Below are 17000 nucleotides of genomic sequence, written 5' to 3' on the forward strand. Positions count from 1 at the left end.
TGACTCTGGTAGTTTGCGGCTCCTGAGGGGCCCCTGGCGGATTGTTTATCGAAACAAAAAGGAAGCTCAGCGCTATTGGTTGGCTACATAACGCAGGGCAGCGGCCGGTGCGCCTCCACAGAGAGCGACTTGTTTGCGGCGGGATCACGTGTGTCGCTGGTGTAAAATTAAAGAAAATGTCGATTATTAACTGATGACTTATGAATGTACGACATGCACCTTATCCGGATATGAAGGGTTTGTGTCTGCGGCACTGATTTTTATAAGGACCGAAAAGAAGAAGAAGGAAAAACCAGAAGCGGAGTGAGTGGCGCGATAATGAGCTCAGGTAAGTTCCCAGTTTGATGACTTTTCTGGTTCATAAGTGAACACGGTGTGCTGATATAGGCCAATCAGGAAACTGTAAAATGCTCAAAGAAGGTGTATTTCTTTAGTGTAGTTCAGCATAGTTTTCCCCCCTCTATTTGGCATCTGTATAAACAGCATACCTCTAAATTAATTACATTCGATTTTCTTGAGTTCTGTCTCGGATTTTTTTCGCAGTCAGCAGTTCAGACTGTGTTCTGCTGAACTGGAAAATATTTGAAAACAACGCCTTGAAAACACGCCTGTCAACAGGACCGCAGTTTACTGCTTCAGTGACACTTGGTTAGTTAGATGTACCAGTCCATCTGACTCTCGCTTGTTCACTTGTCTCCCACTCTTCCTTTTCCACCTGCCTAATCCTCCTCCTTTGCTTGTTGACACGAGCTTTTAGCTGGATTACTGTGCTGCTGCATAGAATGGCAGACATAAGTCATGTGATATTTGAACCCCTGGAGAGGTAGTTTACTGTACACTAAGGTTGGATCAGTGGTAAAAAAAAAAAAAAAAAAAATCACCATATAAATGGTGACCTTTCATTAGGGGAACGACTGCCAGACTGCTGGAAACACACATCTTTCATAGCTTTGGAGTAGAGCCATAATCTTTTTTGCATTTTGATGCTATTTTTTTACCAGTTTGATAAAAGAGCCAGAAGAAATAACATTACCCCAAATCTTAAGTTCCTGTTGTTATTTTTAATTCTCTTCCCAGGCATGCAAAAACCAGCTGTGGCCCCTAAACCAAAGCTGTCTCACTGCGAAAGTCCATGGCTGTCTCCCTTGATGCCCAGAAAAGCTGACCTCTCGCATCCATCTCCTGGCACGCAGAGGAAGCCAAAACCAGCATTAGCCCCCAAACCCTGCCACACCAAATTTACTCCTGCTGTGGAAGCAAAGCAACCTGTGCCGACGAGCCTGCATCAAACATCTGTATTGGAGACCCCCCAGACTGTAGGTCGTCTTATCTCCCAAAATGGACTACAGCAAGAGGCCAAATTGTCTCACTGTCATCATGTTGTTTCTATTTGCCTGTGTAACGATGACCCCTGCACATGCCTCGCAAAAACACCAACAAACAGAGAAAAAATAGAGAGAGACTTAAAAGCACTGCACAACGGCAAAAGTGAGAAACACAGAAAAATTGTTGCTTCTTATGGCACCTGTGATAATAGGAGAGGGAAAACAGACAATGCAGAGTGCCAAGAAATGAACACCTCTTACATCCATAATCACCTCACTAACTATCAATCTGTCCAAGAGACAAGTGCTATTTACCAAAATCTCAGCATATACTCCGTTCCTAAGGTGACTGTTTGGCCGGCTGTTCCTTGCAGAACACGGAGTGATGAGGCAAATGATGAAATACTTAAGGGAGTACCTGGACAAGTACCAGAGGAAGATGCTCTTGGTGTGCCACAACCCAAAGTAATCCCAGCACCCCCTAGGAAGTCCAGCCCTGTCCCTGTGCCACGGAAACCCAGGCAAGCTGTTCAGGACCGTCAGGAAAAGGTGGTGAAAGAGAGGGAAGAGCCTGTAAGCCAAGATGGGGGAGGAATAAACATCATAAAGGTGGGGGTGTCATCAGAACGGAAAGGCACATCATCACTGTCTGTCAGTGCACCTTGTAGCGAAAGAAAGCAGACAGTTTTTCTGTCAGCAAAGACTTGTGCCCCACCGGCTCCTCCCTTAAAGAAAAAACCTATTCTGTCTCAGCTTGACAAAGTACCAACCTCAGCTACTCAGACACCTCCAAAGGACATCAAAGAGGAATATTTCGATTGTGACGCTGGCATTTATGAGATGGATTTATCGGCTTTGATGAAGAATAAAAAAATTCAGAAAAAAGCAATCGGCGAGCAGGAGGAAGCTGACAGCAAACACACATATTATTCTCCTCGCAGCGTTTTGCTCAGCCAGCCTGTTGTGCCAGCGAGGAAAACTGGGATGGTTAAAGTACCACCAAAGAAGCCCCAGAGAAAGAAAAACCTAATGGCACTGAATCAAAATAAGGAGTCTGAGGAGAGAGAAGTGAGGGATTCTGAGGAACATGAGAAAAGGAATGTCCATCATTTGGCGAAGGGGAGACTATTTAATGAGCTGCCTTTTCCGCACGCTGAGAAATCAAGCAGTAACCTTTTAGGAGCTGAGCTCACTAGGCATTTGCGCTCCAGCCTGAGCAAAGCAAAGTCCTTCTCTGGTGCCGACAACTTTCGCTCTAAAAAATTACAGAAGGCAAACTCTTTGCGGAAACCGCAACCCTTGAAGTTCTCAATGAGTGTGTTATCCAGACAGATAGAAGAAGGAGACCAGATCCCAGACTCCCCTGCGAGTGATAACAAACAAAGTGTTGATGACAACAATGAAGGCGTATGGCAGAACTACCCTGAGCATCACAGTGCTGAACGTAAATACCCCGGTCCGTTTATTGGGGTTGAGCAAAATGTGGATGGAGAAGAAGACATAGAAGCTCTCCCATCTGAGGACATCCCTCTCTATGAGGAGATAGACAATGTCAATGTGGGACAGTTCTTGCCATCTTCTCAGGCCTTCTACTCAGAGCATAACTTGTGGCAGTGCTCAATGTATGTTGATCCTCAGACCATGTACCCATTTGAGAGCTCAGTGTGTGATAGTGAGGGCATTTATGAGGAGCAGGATCCATTTATTCCTCCAGAGATACAGACACCAGCATACCTTGCAAGGTAGATGTCAATTACTTAACTTTCTCTTGTCCTGATTTTATTTATCAACATAGCGTTCATTGTGTTCTGAAAGTAGTGTTGGAAAAATACCTGTATCTTCTTTACACTCATCTGCACTTCATCTGGAAAATATGTAACTGATGAAAGGGAAGCGGACAGAGAAGAACTTCACATTGTTTGCCAGATTCCTGTCAGGGTAGTTTGACAGGTATGGTGTGCTTGCACAGCCTTGACACAGTAACTTCGACTACATGAGTATAAACATTGTTACAGGCATCATGAACCGAAGGCAATTTTGACCCTAGAAGAAAAGTGTTTATACTAGATGAATGCAATCCACAGAGCTGTAGCTTAAATATTTGCATGTCATGGTGTTTGCAGTTAGTAAAACTACACCTATTTCTTCTTAAAGGGTCAGTTCAATACAGTGGCAGTGATAGAATAAAAAATGTGCTATTAAGAGGAAACTGTTGTTACTTTGCATTAGAACTCACTGTTATTTGTTTGTGTTACCAAACCAAAATGTTATAATACCAAGACAAAGACATGAAACTACAGGACAAAAACTGACTAATTTCACCAACTTATTTCAGTCACGTCAGTGAACGCGGCAGTGTTTCGGCCAGTGGCCTTCGTCTGAGCATTTATATATTTATGAAACTGTTAGTGTGCTAACAAAATAAGTTTCCATGCAAAATAACCATCAGATTCATGTAGCTTGTGGTCTGGGCAATTTTGTTCGTACCACTGTTCGTGTTTTAGTGACTTAGAATCATTGCTGTCTGCAATCTGCATCCCTCCAAGTGATGGTGTTGCTTTAAGAGAGAAGCCTACAGTGCTAAAGTGAAAAAAAAAAAAACCCCCAAAAAACCGCATGGACACAAAATCAGACTAAAAAAATGGAAACGATAGTCTCAGAGGAGGAAGTCAAAAAAGCAGCAACACCTTTCCGAATAGTTTCTCAGCCTGAGATAACATGGACGATGAATTATTGTTTACCCTGTGGCTCAAGGGGGGGGAAAAAAAGGAAAAGATCTGACGTCAAAGTTAAAAAGTAACCAGAACAAAAAGAAGGAAGGTGAAATTTAATCGAACAATTACAGCCAGTTGTTTTTCTGTTTTCTCTTTTTCTGCGTGGAGTTTGCATGTTGTCCTTGTATGTGCATGAGTTCTCCCTGGGTACACCAGCTTCCTCTCACAGTCCAAAGACATGCATGTTGGTTGAATTGGTGATTCTAAATTGGTGAATGGTCGTTTTCCCTGTATTAGCCCCGCAATAGACTGGCCATCTGTCCAGGGTGTCTCCTGTCTTTCACTCTATGACAGCTGGAATAGGCTCTAGCATCCCATCCTCTTCCCTTCTTGCTGAATTTTCAGTTTTTTTGCAGTTTGGGTAAACTGACCCTTTAAAAGTTTCTCTAGAACAATCAGTTTGCTTCTTGGTTCCAGCTTTAAAGTAATTTCTTTTTACTGTGTGTATATTCTTTGTTTCTAGTAATCCTTTTAGGCAAAGAATTTCATATGTTGTGAATGAGCAGTGAGCAGGAGTCAGCTGGAAAATAGGATTACAGTTTGTGTAATGGTACACACTGCCTTGTACAGCTTAGCATGTCACAGCTCTTTAGTTCGAACTGTGCAACACTCACATGTCGAGTACAACAGCTGTTGCAAACAGGACATAGACCAGCTTCTTGTGTTTGCGCTTTAGCTTTAGTTTCTTTTTCTGCAGTTTTGTTCAGGGAGGAGGCTTTTGGTTTACATGTATTTTCTGGAAATTGTGGCATTTAAGGCATGCGGTGTATCTTTGGCATAATTTCCTGTTAGCTTACCCATGTGTAGTCCTGTTAAAGCTGCTTGGTTAAACTGCCAAAGGCGCGATGATTTGTGATCTGTGTCTGGTTTGGAGCGCTGCTGCTTCTGTTGGGCTCTGCAGCATTTAGCCAAACTACTGTTCTGTGTGTAAGCAGCTGGACTAGGGGTAGACTTGTGATTGCATTGATGATGATACTTAAATAACATCTATATATTTAAAGGTGTCAAATAATCCCTTTCCTATGTGAGTTTTCATCATAATAAACCCTCATGCAAAATAAATTCTTGGGATTAAGTGCAGAGTTGGGTGTTTTTTTTATAAAAACACCCAACTCTTACAAAAAATCTTCCTCATTCTTCTGCAAATACCATCCTCCCTCTTGTTTGCTTTGTGCATTTCTAAAATAAATGCCTTCAGGTGCTTCTGTGTATTAAGGCTATCTGCCCTATGTGTTGGTGTGTTTGCATGTCCCTGTTCTCCTATTTGTCTATAACAAACTGTTCTGACTTTTTAACAGAAGCTCATTTGACAAAGAGGTTGTACTTGAGGTCCCCTCGGAAGAAGACCCCGACACCTCAGGTGAAGAGGGTGAGAATGATTGCAGCTCCAACTCAAGTAAAGGTGACCTTGAGCAGCCAGAGGAGAGTAAGGTGAGGCGCACACATTGTTAGATTCTCAAAGTGCTGCGTCTTACCTGCACCTATGAATCGTGCTCTGTTGAGATTTCATGGTTGCAGGCAACTTGGTCCTGCAGGGGAGTAGCCTGCCTTCCTTTTTACTGGAATTGTATACATCACCCTCATTCTGCTGCTAATAGATGAATATATAATTATGCATCAGATATATTTGTTGTGAGCAGTTCTGTCTGCTACCTGTGCCACAGTGCGTATTCTTTCAAAGCCTGTGTTTATGCATTTTTTTTTTTTTTTTTATCAGACAGAGATTGAAAAGAAGAAGAACAAAATATACAACATTGCCAAAGAAATCATGACCTCTGAGAGTGTGTGAGTGTCCTGTACTTTTTTTTTTTTTTTCTCCTTTAGTTGATGAAAAACAAGATTAATAACGAGCTGTATCCCAGACTATCAGCCCAGACAGTCTGGAATATTTTTGCCCAGGTTTTTGGGATATTCGTCTCTGGCATTTACTGTATTTTAGATTAAATGGTCTTTCTTGGTTCTCACAACAATCACTGACACAACTGAAAAATCAAATGCCACCATCTAATTCAAGTAGCAGTGTTTCTGGATTGAAATATTTCTGTACATACTCCACATACACCTCTATCAACAGGTTGCAGGACCTCCCCGGCTGTAATGGGTAGACACAGATATAACAAGATTTAACAAAACCTTACCAATTAAAAAAAAACAAGAATGTGTTGTTGTACGGGGGAGGCAATTGGGTAACCATTATAAATTTTTTTTATTTTGTTTTTCTAGATTTGTTGATGTCCTGAAGCTGCTGCACGTTGTAAGTATCCCGACACATCACCCTTCAAACAAAACCAACCCCCATGTTTGCCGTGATAAGGAGCAATGACGAGCTGCCCGAGCCCACATTCTCCATATGTATTTGATTGTACTCATATATGGGCACGCCAGGTGTAGCGCCGCTCCCCTCTGTGTCACTGACACAAAAATTCCTCCTGGTTTTCCCCCAGAAAATCTCGAATGGTTCAGGCTGCCAAAAGACGATCTGATTCCCTTGCTGTACTTCCCCTGCAATGTTTGTAACACAGCAACAGAGGAAGCACAGTAATTTTATCTGTTGTCGGACCAGTCTAACCAACTCTTAACCATTACTCTCTTATGTCAGCCGTCTCGCTTTAAGTAGAGGACTCCCTATCACTACAAGAATCTCCATTTGTGTTTGTTTTTGTGTGTTGGTTCTTCATTTTTCTTGACAGCTGGTCACCATATCTACCCAGGAAGAGTAGATGTGATGAATTCAGGAAGTGCAGTGTCAAGATTAAGAGTATTTGATAAGCGCTGGTCTAATTTTATCTTTAATTTTATATTAAGGATGAATAGTCTAATGAGCAGATGTTTGTAGAGAAAAAGTATTAAAACAGAGGCGTAGCAGGACCAAGCCATACATGATGACTACTTACTGTACAGCATAGACAGGAAGGGCTCGGGTCTCAGTGGAATGCAGAGAAACGGTGTGCAGTAATGAGAAACAGGTCACCAACTTCACTTTGTTACTGCTGACTGTGTGCAGTGTGACCTTTTCTTATCTCAAGAAACATCCATGTGTTGTTTTTTTTTGTTTTTTTCTCTCTCTCTTTCTGCAACATCCTTCACCATATGCCCTGCCTCTATTGCTGTCAGCTGTTTTTAGTAAACGGAAATCACACATTAACCACAGGAGCGCTCTACGGAGCATGTGGGCTGTAGGTGGTTTTACTTGCCTCATGTCTCTATAATCCAACAAAAATTTGCTGAATACACTCAGCTTGCTTAAAGCAAATTAGGTCTAAGTCCTTCAACAACCATATCTTCTTTCCTTGGTTTGTACAATTAAAGATCTATTTAACCTTATCTGCTTTGTTGTGTTAGGATTGTGTTAAAAAAAAAACAAACAAACACTTCCTGGCCAAAAACACTTCCTGGATTATGATCTGGGGTTGCTGCAGATGGTCAGGTCTAGGTTCAGCAACATTATGTGCTCAAAGAATGAGGTCGCTTGACTACCTGAATATACTGAATGACCAGGTTATTCCATCAATGGATTTTTTTTTTCTTCCCTGATTGCACGGGCATATTCCACGATGACAATGCCAGGATTCATTGGGCTCGAATTGTGAAAGAGTGGTTCTGGGAGCATGAGAAATCATTTTCACACATTGATTGGCCACCACCGAGTCGAGACCTCAACCCCATTGAGAATCTTTGGGATGTGTTGGTCAGAATCTGCCATCATCACTGCAAGATCTTGCTGAAAAATTCATGCAACACTGGATGGAAATAAATCTTGTGACACTGCAGAAGCTTATTGAAACAATGCCACAGTGAATGTATGCCGTAATCAAAGCTAAAGGTGGTCCAACGAAATATTAGTGTGACTTTTTTTTTTTGGTGGTGACTTTTCTTTTGGCCAGGCAGTATATGTGATCCTGTGATATCAATCTGCAGTATATTTACCAGAGGGACCAGTTCAGTAAACACCATATTTGGCATTTTCTGTGTGTTGTTTCCCTGTATGCCAGTTTTTTTTTTCCCCTCGTCTTTTCACCATCTGCCTTTTTATCTGTCTATCAACAGGACTTCCGTGACGCTGTGTCTAAAGCGTCTCGTCAGAATGGGAAGCCTGTGATTGAGGACCGTTTCCTAAACCAGATACTGTACTCCCTCCCACAGCTCTATGAACTCAACGAGAGCCTGCTCTTCGAGCTGAGGGAGAGAATAGAAAAATGGTACTATCTCTAGCTATCTATACACACACACACACACACACACACACACACACACACACACACACACACACACACACACATATATATACATACAGTGGGTACGGAAAGTATTTAGACCCCTTTTAAATTTTTCACTCTTTGTTTCATTGCAGCCATTTGCTAAAATAAAAAAAATTCATTTTATTTCTCATTAATGTACACTCAGCACCTCATCTTGACAGAAAAAAACAGAAATGTAGAAATTTTTGAAAATTTATTAAAAAAGAAAAACTGAAATATCACATGGTCATAAGTATTCAGACCCTTTGCTGTGAGAGAGAGAGAGAGAGAGAGAGAGAGAGAGAGAGAGAGAGAGAATTCAAGGTTAAAAAAGAGTTTCTGCAGCACTCAAGGTTCCTAAGAGCACAGTGGCCTCCATAATCCTTAAATGGTTAACATTTGGGATGACCAGAACTCTTCCTAGACCTGGCCATCCAGCCAAACTGAGCAATCGTGGGAGAAGAGCCTTGGTGAGAGAGGTAAAGAAGATAACTGTGGCTGAGCTCCAGAGATGCAGTAGGGATCACTGCAGCCCTCCACCAGTCAGGGCTGTATGGCAGAGCGGCCCGACAGAAGCCTCTCCTGAGTGCAAGACATATGAAAGCCCGCATAGAGTTTGCCAAATAACACATGAAGGACTCCCAGACTATGAGAAATAAGATTCTCTGGTCTGATGAGATGAAGATTGAACTTTTTGGCATTCATTCTAAGTGTTACGTGTGGAGAAAACCAGACACTGCTCATCACCTGCCCAATACAATCCCAACAGTGAAACATGGTGGTGGCAGCATCATCGATGCAATAAAAAAGGAGTGGACCTGTCGTGATTAGTCAGAACTGAGGATTTAGGGTTAGCATAGAGCATTTTTAATAACGTCATAAATTTATCACCGAAGCCAAATTTTTTGAGAACTGCGAACAAGTACTCCCACTCAATTTGGTCGAATGCCTGCTGAGCATCTAATGAGATAACTGCAGAGCAGGGAAGGTTGGCCTGGTACATAATGTTGTAGGAGTCGACGAGTGTTGGAAAAGGAAAACCGATTAGGGATGAAGCCAGTTTGATCAGGATGGATCAAATGAGCTATGTATTTGTTTAGGCGATTAGCTAACACTTTGGCAACTATTTTTTTTTGGCGCTGTTTAATAAGCTTAAAGGTCGATATGACGCAACATTGGAGGAATTCCTGCCTTTTTTCAGTAGAAGGTAGATATTAGTGTGTTTTTATTTATTTTTACAGGAATGAGCATGCCCAGGTAGCAGACATATTCCTGAAAAAGGGGCCCTATCTGAAGATGTACTCTACATACATCCGTGAGTTTGACAGGAATGTGGCTCTTCTGGATGAGCAGACAAAGAAGAATCCAGCATTTGCTACCGTAGTACGGGAATTTGAGGTACTGGTGCATGATCAACCTGTTTTCTGAACCTTGAGTAGGTGTCTTTCAAGTCAGTGATGTTTATGTTAGTTTGTAAATTTGCTTTGTTTTTTTTTTTTGTTTTTTTTTGTTTTTTTTAAAGTCCAGTCCCCGCTGTGCCAACTTGGCTTTGAAGCATTACCTATTAAAGCCTGTGCAGAGGATTCCTCAGTATCAGCTGCTACTCACAGGTAGCATACAAGAGTTATTGAAATAAATATTTCAATGCACTCAGTATACACTTGTTTGGTTGGACTGTTGATCATAAATCTTAAATATTTTCAATTTTGTCTCAGACTATCTAAAAAACCTGCCTGAAGGCTCAGACGACTACAATGACACAGAAGGTAAAGCCACAACCTTTAAAAAAAAAAAAAGAGAGAAAATCTGTAGATGTTACATTTTCTTGTTAGTGTTAGAATGAAAATTTTTCTTGTCATGTATGTGACTAATACAAATTTTTGTCCACTCAGCTGCCCTCACTACAGTGAAAGAGGTGGCCAGTCATGCAAATGACTTCATGAAGCAAGGGGTGAGTGCAAAATGAAAAGCAAGGCAAAATCATGATGATAAAATGCTCCATGCACATTGCTGATTTTCACTTGTTTTCTCTCAGGATAACTTCCAGAATGTGATCCGTGTGCAGTGCCGTCTGATCGGCCACCACGAGATAGTGCAACCTGGTCGGGTAAGATTTAGTACATACACAGGCTGCAGCAGACAATTCGATTCGTCGGTGTAGGAAAAGCAAAGGTTGTGCTAATAATGGTTTGAATCGCGTGTCACAGTGAGCCACCACACTTATCCAGCATGATCGATACCAGGAAAGACCAATGCAAACAGAGGTGGCAAAAGTACAGACATTCTGTACTTAAGTAGAAGTACAAGTACTTGTGTTAAAAAATACTTTGGAAAAAGTTGAAGTACTGGTTCAACTTCTTTACTTAAGTAAAAGTAAAAAAAAAAGTACAGGCTCTGAAATGCACTCAAAGTAAGAAAGTAAAAGTAGCAGGTTGTATAAATGTCAATTTCAGTGAATGAATCTCAGCATCAGCAGCTTTGATTCATCTCTGCTGCACTGATGTAACCTGTAACTCTGACCATGAACACAGACACTGTGTACCAGCCAGCACAGAGCTTTACTGTAAACACAGGACAGCAAACTAACCTGTTTATCACACACTAAACTGCAGTATTTTCATATAATCTTTGAATTACACAAAGTTAGCATACCTCAGTATGTTTTGCAGTCCTTACCTTTAAATCTAACCTCTCGTCTTCCTCGCCTGTCCTCTTTCTCCATCTGTGAGTGAATTTCTCTCATTCTTTGCTCTCCCTAGAAATACAGCAGCTCTTCTTTTAGCTAGCAGACAAACTGTGTGACAAACTGCAGACACTTCTGTGTGTTTGCTGATATTTGTTGAGCATTTAGAAATGTTGTATTTAAAATTATGTGCCACACATTACTCCCTTTATTTTCGGTCCTCTTCAGTAGCGCCAGCTAAGATGCTGGAAGTACTATGAGCACAATTTACCGACTCAGTTTCCTAACCAGGAAGTGAAACTCTTGAGATTAAGAATCTCTTTTGCGTAAGTGTCCAGGACTGAAACAGGCAGCATTAACCTGGCATGGTTTTTTTTTGTTTTTTTTACTGGTGGGAGGGACTGGAACTCAGAGAAAATCTAAACAAGCACTGGGAAAACATACAGACTCCACACGGAAGTGTGTTCAAACCCAGGACCCTTTTGCTGTGCGGTAACAGTGCTAACCACTGAGCCAACATGCTGCAGCGTGGAATGAAGTTCACCTGAAAACTGTCGTTTAATAATTATTACATTTATAAGGCATGCTGCTAATATTGGCCTAGAATAGGCCACAAAATGCTGAAAATAATGAACCTCAGGCTCTACGAAATGCTTTTCTTCACACGTGTGTGTGTGTGTGCATGTGTGCATGTGTGCGTGCGTGCGTGTGTGTGCGGGTGAGGAAAAAAAAAGATGTGGCAAGACCATGGGTAGTGGTAAAAAAGCAAATTTTAGGGACGGATCAGACTCTGAAAATTATATTTTTGTTAATTTAAACTGTTCTCACTACATTTTCCCCCAGATCTACCTTAAAGAGGGCATCCTAATGAAGCTGTCTAGGAAAGTCATGCAGCCCAGAATGTTCTTCCTGGTACAGTCAATATCAGTTTCTCTCCTTTTCTTTCATCCTTTCATAACAGAGTCACAATAAAGCTGTCATCTGCCTCCACCAATGTTTTCTTTCCTCGTAAAATATGTGGTCATACATTCTGTTGAGCAGCTGAAACTTGGATGGATCGACAGAGCGGGGACTTAGTTTTCATGATGCTCAGTGGTCATTGATCCTTTGATTATGTGACTATTGCAAACAATCCTTATCAAAGCAGTTTGGAGGCTAAACAGAATTTATTAAATTCTTTTCGTCCATAATTTTTTTCGTAAATTTATTATAGGCTACTGGTGTATTTGAGAAGACCGAATAGTCGTGACAGAATGAAAATGTTTCTTTGTCATTTGCCCTTCAGTTTAGTGACATGTTGCTGTACACCAAACCTGTTCAGTCAGGCCAGTTCATGTTCAAGAACATGCTGCCACTGAAAGGAATGAAGGTGAGAACTTTCTGTGTCTTTGCACTTTTCTCATTTTCTTACATCACATGATTTTCTTTGAGGCCATCGTTGCTCACAATGAAAATAATTACAGGTTAGTAAACCGAGTCAAGAGGCCTATCAGAACGAGCTGAACATTGTGAGTGTGGAGCGCTCTTTCATTCTCTCTGCGAGGTAATGATCAGAAATAAGAGAGGTCTCTTTGTAATTTAAGACCATCTGCTGTCTTTGCTATTAAAATGTAGTGCATAATGGTGTGATTTCTTGTTTTTCTTAAATCTGTGAATCATTAGTTTGTTTTTGTTTTTTTTGTTTTTTTTTGTTTTTTAACACTGTTTTCTCTTTCTGTAGGTCAGCCAAGGAGCAGGATGAATGGCTTGAAGCGATTTCCACAGCAATTAGTGAATATATCAAGAAGACAATCAGTTTTATACCTGGCAAGCTTCTAGATGGGGTGAGATAACCACAAAAATGATATTTCTGGCTTTTGCAATGTGTGAGTGATGTACACAGAAAAATACATTTAACACTGTACGAGCAGTGACAGATAACTCCTGTGTGCTTTTTTTCCACTTAGATTCAGGTGGATGGTGGTGAGGGTGCTCCCTTGGGATCCAAAGCCCCAATATGGATCCCTGACAAGCGGGTCTCCATGTGTATGATCTGTACCTCCAAGTTCACCCAAACCTGGAGGAGACATCACTGCCGTGCGTGTGGAAAGGTGAGACAGCAAGAAAGTGCGCCACCAGCTGCAAAACAAGCTTACTATCCATAATGTAGGAGACAAGATCAAATTAATTTTTGCAAAAGGAAAAAAAAGTAAAACTTGTCCGTTACCCTTCCACCAGATTGTGTGCCAGTCTTGTTCCACCAAAGAATCCCCTCTTAAATATAAAAAGTACAAGTGCGCGCGAGTCTGTGACCAGTGTTTCCAAGTTCTTCAGGAGCAGGAAGGTGAAAAGACCGAGTCAATTGGGAAAAAAAATAACTTTACTTTGTACAAGAAGCAGAAGCAGAGACCTGCAGCCCTCAAAGAGGTAGATCACGCTTTGTCCTGATTTGATCTGTGTACACTTTTAATTACAACCCCAGTTCTGAAAAAGTTTAGTCGTTGTGTAAAATTTAAATAAAAACAGAATGCAGTGATTTGCAAATCTCATAAACCCATATTTACATAACACATCAAATGTTTATGTTTAAAATTTACCATTTTAAGCAAAAATGATTTCATTTTGAATTTGATGGCAGCAACATGTCTCAAAAAAGTTGCCATGACAGGGCCATGTTTAATACTGTGTAGCATCCCCACTTCTTTTAAGAAAAGTCAATAAATGTTGTGGAATTGAGGAGACCTTTTGGGTGAGGAATGTTGTCCCATTCTTGTCTGATAGATGATTCTAGCTGCTCAACGGTCATGATACGAAAAAGAAAATATGACAAAGATGACCATCTTTGTCATATTTTTCGTATCATGATGCACCAACTTTTTTAATTTGGAGAAAGGTCTGGATTGCAGGCAGGGTTGTTCAGTACTCGGATTCATCTACTAGAATAGAATAGAATAGAATGCCTTTATTGTCATTATACAGAATGTACTATGAGATTGGAGGGCCACTCCTGTTCAGTGCCATGCAGTAGAAAGTCACACTTTCTAAAATATAAAATAGAACTTCTAAAAATATACAGAAAATAAGATAATCATGTATATATTTTTATACATTCTAAAAAATAAAATGTGCATTCATAATAATGAAAAATTGCACTAGTGAATGAAATGAAATTGGATATTACACAATATATGAGGGATAGATATTGTTCAGTATGAATAATATAATATTGCGCAGAGATGTGGGTATTGCACAGTTAGAGTGGGTGAGTGTGTGAGTTCTTAAGTCTCACTCTAACTTAAGAAACTGTTCTTAAGTCTGTTTGTTCTTGCTTTGATGCACCTGTAGCTCCTGCCAGAGGGCAGCAGGTCAGATAGTTCAAAGTCAGGGTGTGAGCTGTCCTTGATGATGATTTTGGCTCTGCTGATGCAGCGGGAGGTGTAGATGTCCATCAGGGAGGGGAGAGGGCAGCGAACGATTCTTTGTGCTGTCTTGACTACCCTCTGAAGCCTCACCCTGTCTGCCTCGGTGCAGCTGCCGTACCATACTGATACAGTAGGTCAGCAGGCTCTCAATGGATGAGAGCCATTTTGGCACGGTGATGATTGTGATTGTCACCACTGGACTGCACAGGTACCCTATCACAGTACCACACTGGAATTCACTGAGCTCCTGAGGGCGATCCATTCTTTCACAAATGTTTGTAAAAGCAGTCTGCATGCCTAGGTGCTTGGTTTATACACCTGTGGTTGGGTGAGTGAATACTTTTTGCACTACAGTATACCATTCAGTGTTGATGGGTTTTTCAGATGTGCAAGCTGCCCATTCCATAGGCAGTAATTGACCCCCATATCATTAAAGATGCAGACAGACTTTTGAACTGAGTGCTGACAACAAGCCGTGTGTCCCTCTTCTTTTTAGTCTGGAGCACGCAGAATCCATGTTTTTGGTTTGTTTGACCACAGAACAGTTTTCCACTTTGCGTCAGTCCATTTTAAATGATCTTTGGTACAGAGAAGACGGCAGTGTTTCTAGATCAAGTTCACATAATGGTTTCTTCTTTGGATGATAGAGCTTTAACCTGCATCTGTGGATGACATGGGGGAGCTGTGATTTCCATGACAGAAGATCACAGGCAACCAGTAATGATTTTCAGCTTTGTCCCTTGCACACAGAGATTTCACCAGATTCTCTGAATGACATCATGCATGTAACATCATTAGTTGTAAAAAAAAAAAAAAAAAAAAAAATGTTCCTCCAGCTATTTCTTTTTAGTACCACTTACTTTCTTACTCTCCCAGCCTCTTGTTGCCTCTGTCCAAACCTTTTTGAGATGATTTGCTGCCATCAAATTAAAAATGAGCCAACATTTTTCAGGAAATAGAAAATGTCTCATTTTAAACATTTGATATGTTTTAAATTTCTATTGTGACTAAAATCCTGGTTTGTGAGATTTGAAGTTTGTTCTGTTTTTATTTAGATTTTACACAGGGTTCTAACTTTTAGCTTTTGGGTTTGTATAATATTCAGTAAACTCATCAGAATGGTTCTACTTGTTAAAGGTTTCAGCAAACACAAACAAATCCTCTATGAGTGGGTATCTGCACGTGTCCAAGATCAGTAAAAAGCAGGGGAAGAGGTTATGGTTCGTCATTAAAGACAAGGTCCTGTACACATATGGAGCAAGTGAGGTAAGGTCTACTTTTTTAAGAAAACCTCAGTATGACAGTTGAAACAAACTGAATTCATCCATTGTTGTTGTTTGTTTTGTTTTTTTTTTGTTTTTTTAAATTTTACTTCATTTCTTTATGCAGGATGTGGCAGCTTTGGAGAGTATGCCCCTGTTAGGATTTGTTGTGACAGCTGATTCTCCGCAGACATCGCAGTTCAAACTCTACCACCAAGACAAACTTTACTACATTTTTAAAGCTGAAAGCCCAGAGTGGGCCCAAAGGTACAAATGAAATGGATGCCATTTAGAACTGCATATTGTGACAACATTAAAACTAATGTTTTTCTTTCTTTTTTAACAGATGGATCAACTCTTTCAGACAGGCTGCTGTACTTTAATACCTGTGGTGTGAAGCGGTGGGCTTTTTTTTACCTCAGAAATCTGTGAATAGCATCTGGAGATGCCAAATTTCTCGTATATAAAGTGAAAACCAAAGTCACGTATTTTATCTTATTGGTTTCACTGTATTTACTTTAACTTCTTTTTATATTGTTTTTAGAGCTCTCTTGTGGGGATTTACCCATTTTATTTTTGCACAGACACACGAATCCTTTCCACATGAATTTATGAAGTTTAGGCTTCAATGCTAGAAAGCCATTTTATACTTGAATACTTTTTTGTTATACTTTTAATGCAATTGTCTCATATCTTGCTTGGATCGCTGTAGCACAGATTTAATGAAAAATTTCATTATCTGGAGATCTATAATGGCTACTGGTATAATGGCTATAATGGCTTAACATGTTGTTACACATCTATCCAGCAGATTTCTAAATAAATTATGTAGGCATTTCTTGTTGTTTGGGGACTTTTTCTTTCACACTTCACAGGTTATCTATATAACACACAATGTGGACTTCCTGCTTGTCTAAGAAACGTTTACATTAATCTAGAGTCTCAATTTGGGGGGAAAATTCACTGTTCAAACTGTCTCATAATGGGTTTTGCACTTAAGTCCCTCAAATGGCTTTGTATGATTATGCCCTAAACATAAATATAATATATCCTGTGTAAATGGAGACTTAAATGAAATGTAATTAAATTGATATGAAATTAATTTTTGCTGCTTAATCTTTATTTTAGTGTGCTTTTTGTTGGTAAATGTATTTTTGCTGAATTTACTCCTTTAAAACGATGTATTTTAAAGCAACATTGATTTGAGTGTAAATGCTGCATATTAACTGTACAATGCAGTGAACTGTATTATTTAAGTTTTCATGATGGAGCTTAAAAAAAAGATTATATAGTACTGTGCAAAAGTCTTAAGCCCAC

At 40.3% G+C, this 17000-nt stretch overlaps 1 protein-coding gene across 1 annotated transcript; it reads left to right on the plus strand.

The window, feature by feature from the left end:
• Positions 1-49: 49 nt before the first annotated feature.
• LOC115781545 (FYVE, RhoGEF and PH domain-containing protein 6-like) lies at positions 50-16708 on the plus strand. Its single transcript, XM_030731245.1, has 20 exons — positions 50-328; positions 1078-3067; positions 5398-5530; positions 5817-5884; positions 6323-6353; positions 8147-8298; positions 9579-9735; positions 9860-9947; positions 10053-10103; positions 10230-10288; positions 10373-10444; positions 11864-11932; positions 12306-12389; positions 12484-12563; positions 12741-12843; positions 12967-13110; positions 13238-13426; positions 15559-15687; positions 15811-15950; positions 16030-16708. Exons 1-20 carry the CDS (start codon positions 319-321, stop codon positions 16064-16066), a joined length of 3786 nt encoding a protein of 1261 aa, XP_030587105.1. The 5' UTR covers positions 50-318; the 3' UTR covers positions 16067-16708.
• Positions 16709-17000: the final 292 nt, after the last annotated feature.

The sequence above is a fragment of the Archocentrus centrarchus genome, chromosome 6 (genome assembly GCF_007364275.1).
Source record: "Archocentrus centrarchus isolate MPI-CPG fArcCen1 chromosome 6, fArcCen1, whole genome shotgun sequence".
NCBI lineage: Eukaryota > Metazoa > Chordata > Actinopteri > Cichliformes > Cichlidae > Archocentrus > Archocentrus centrarchus.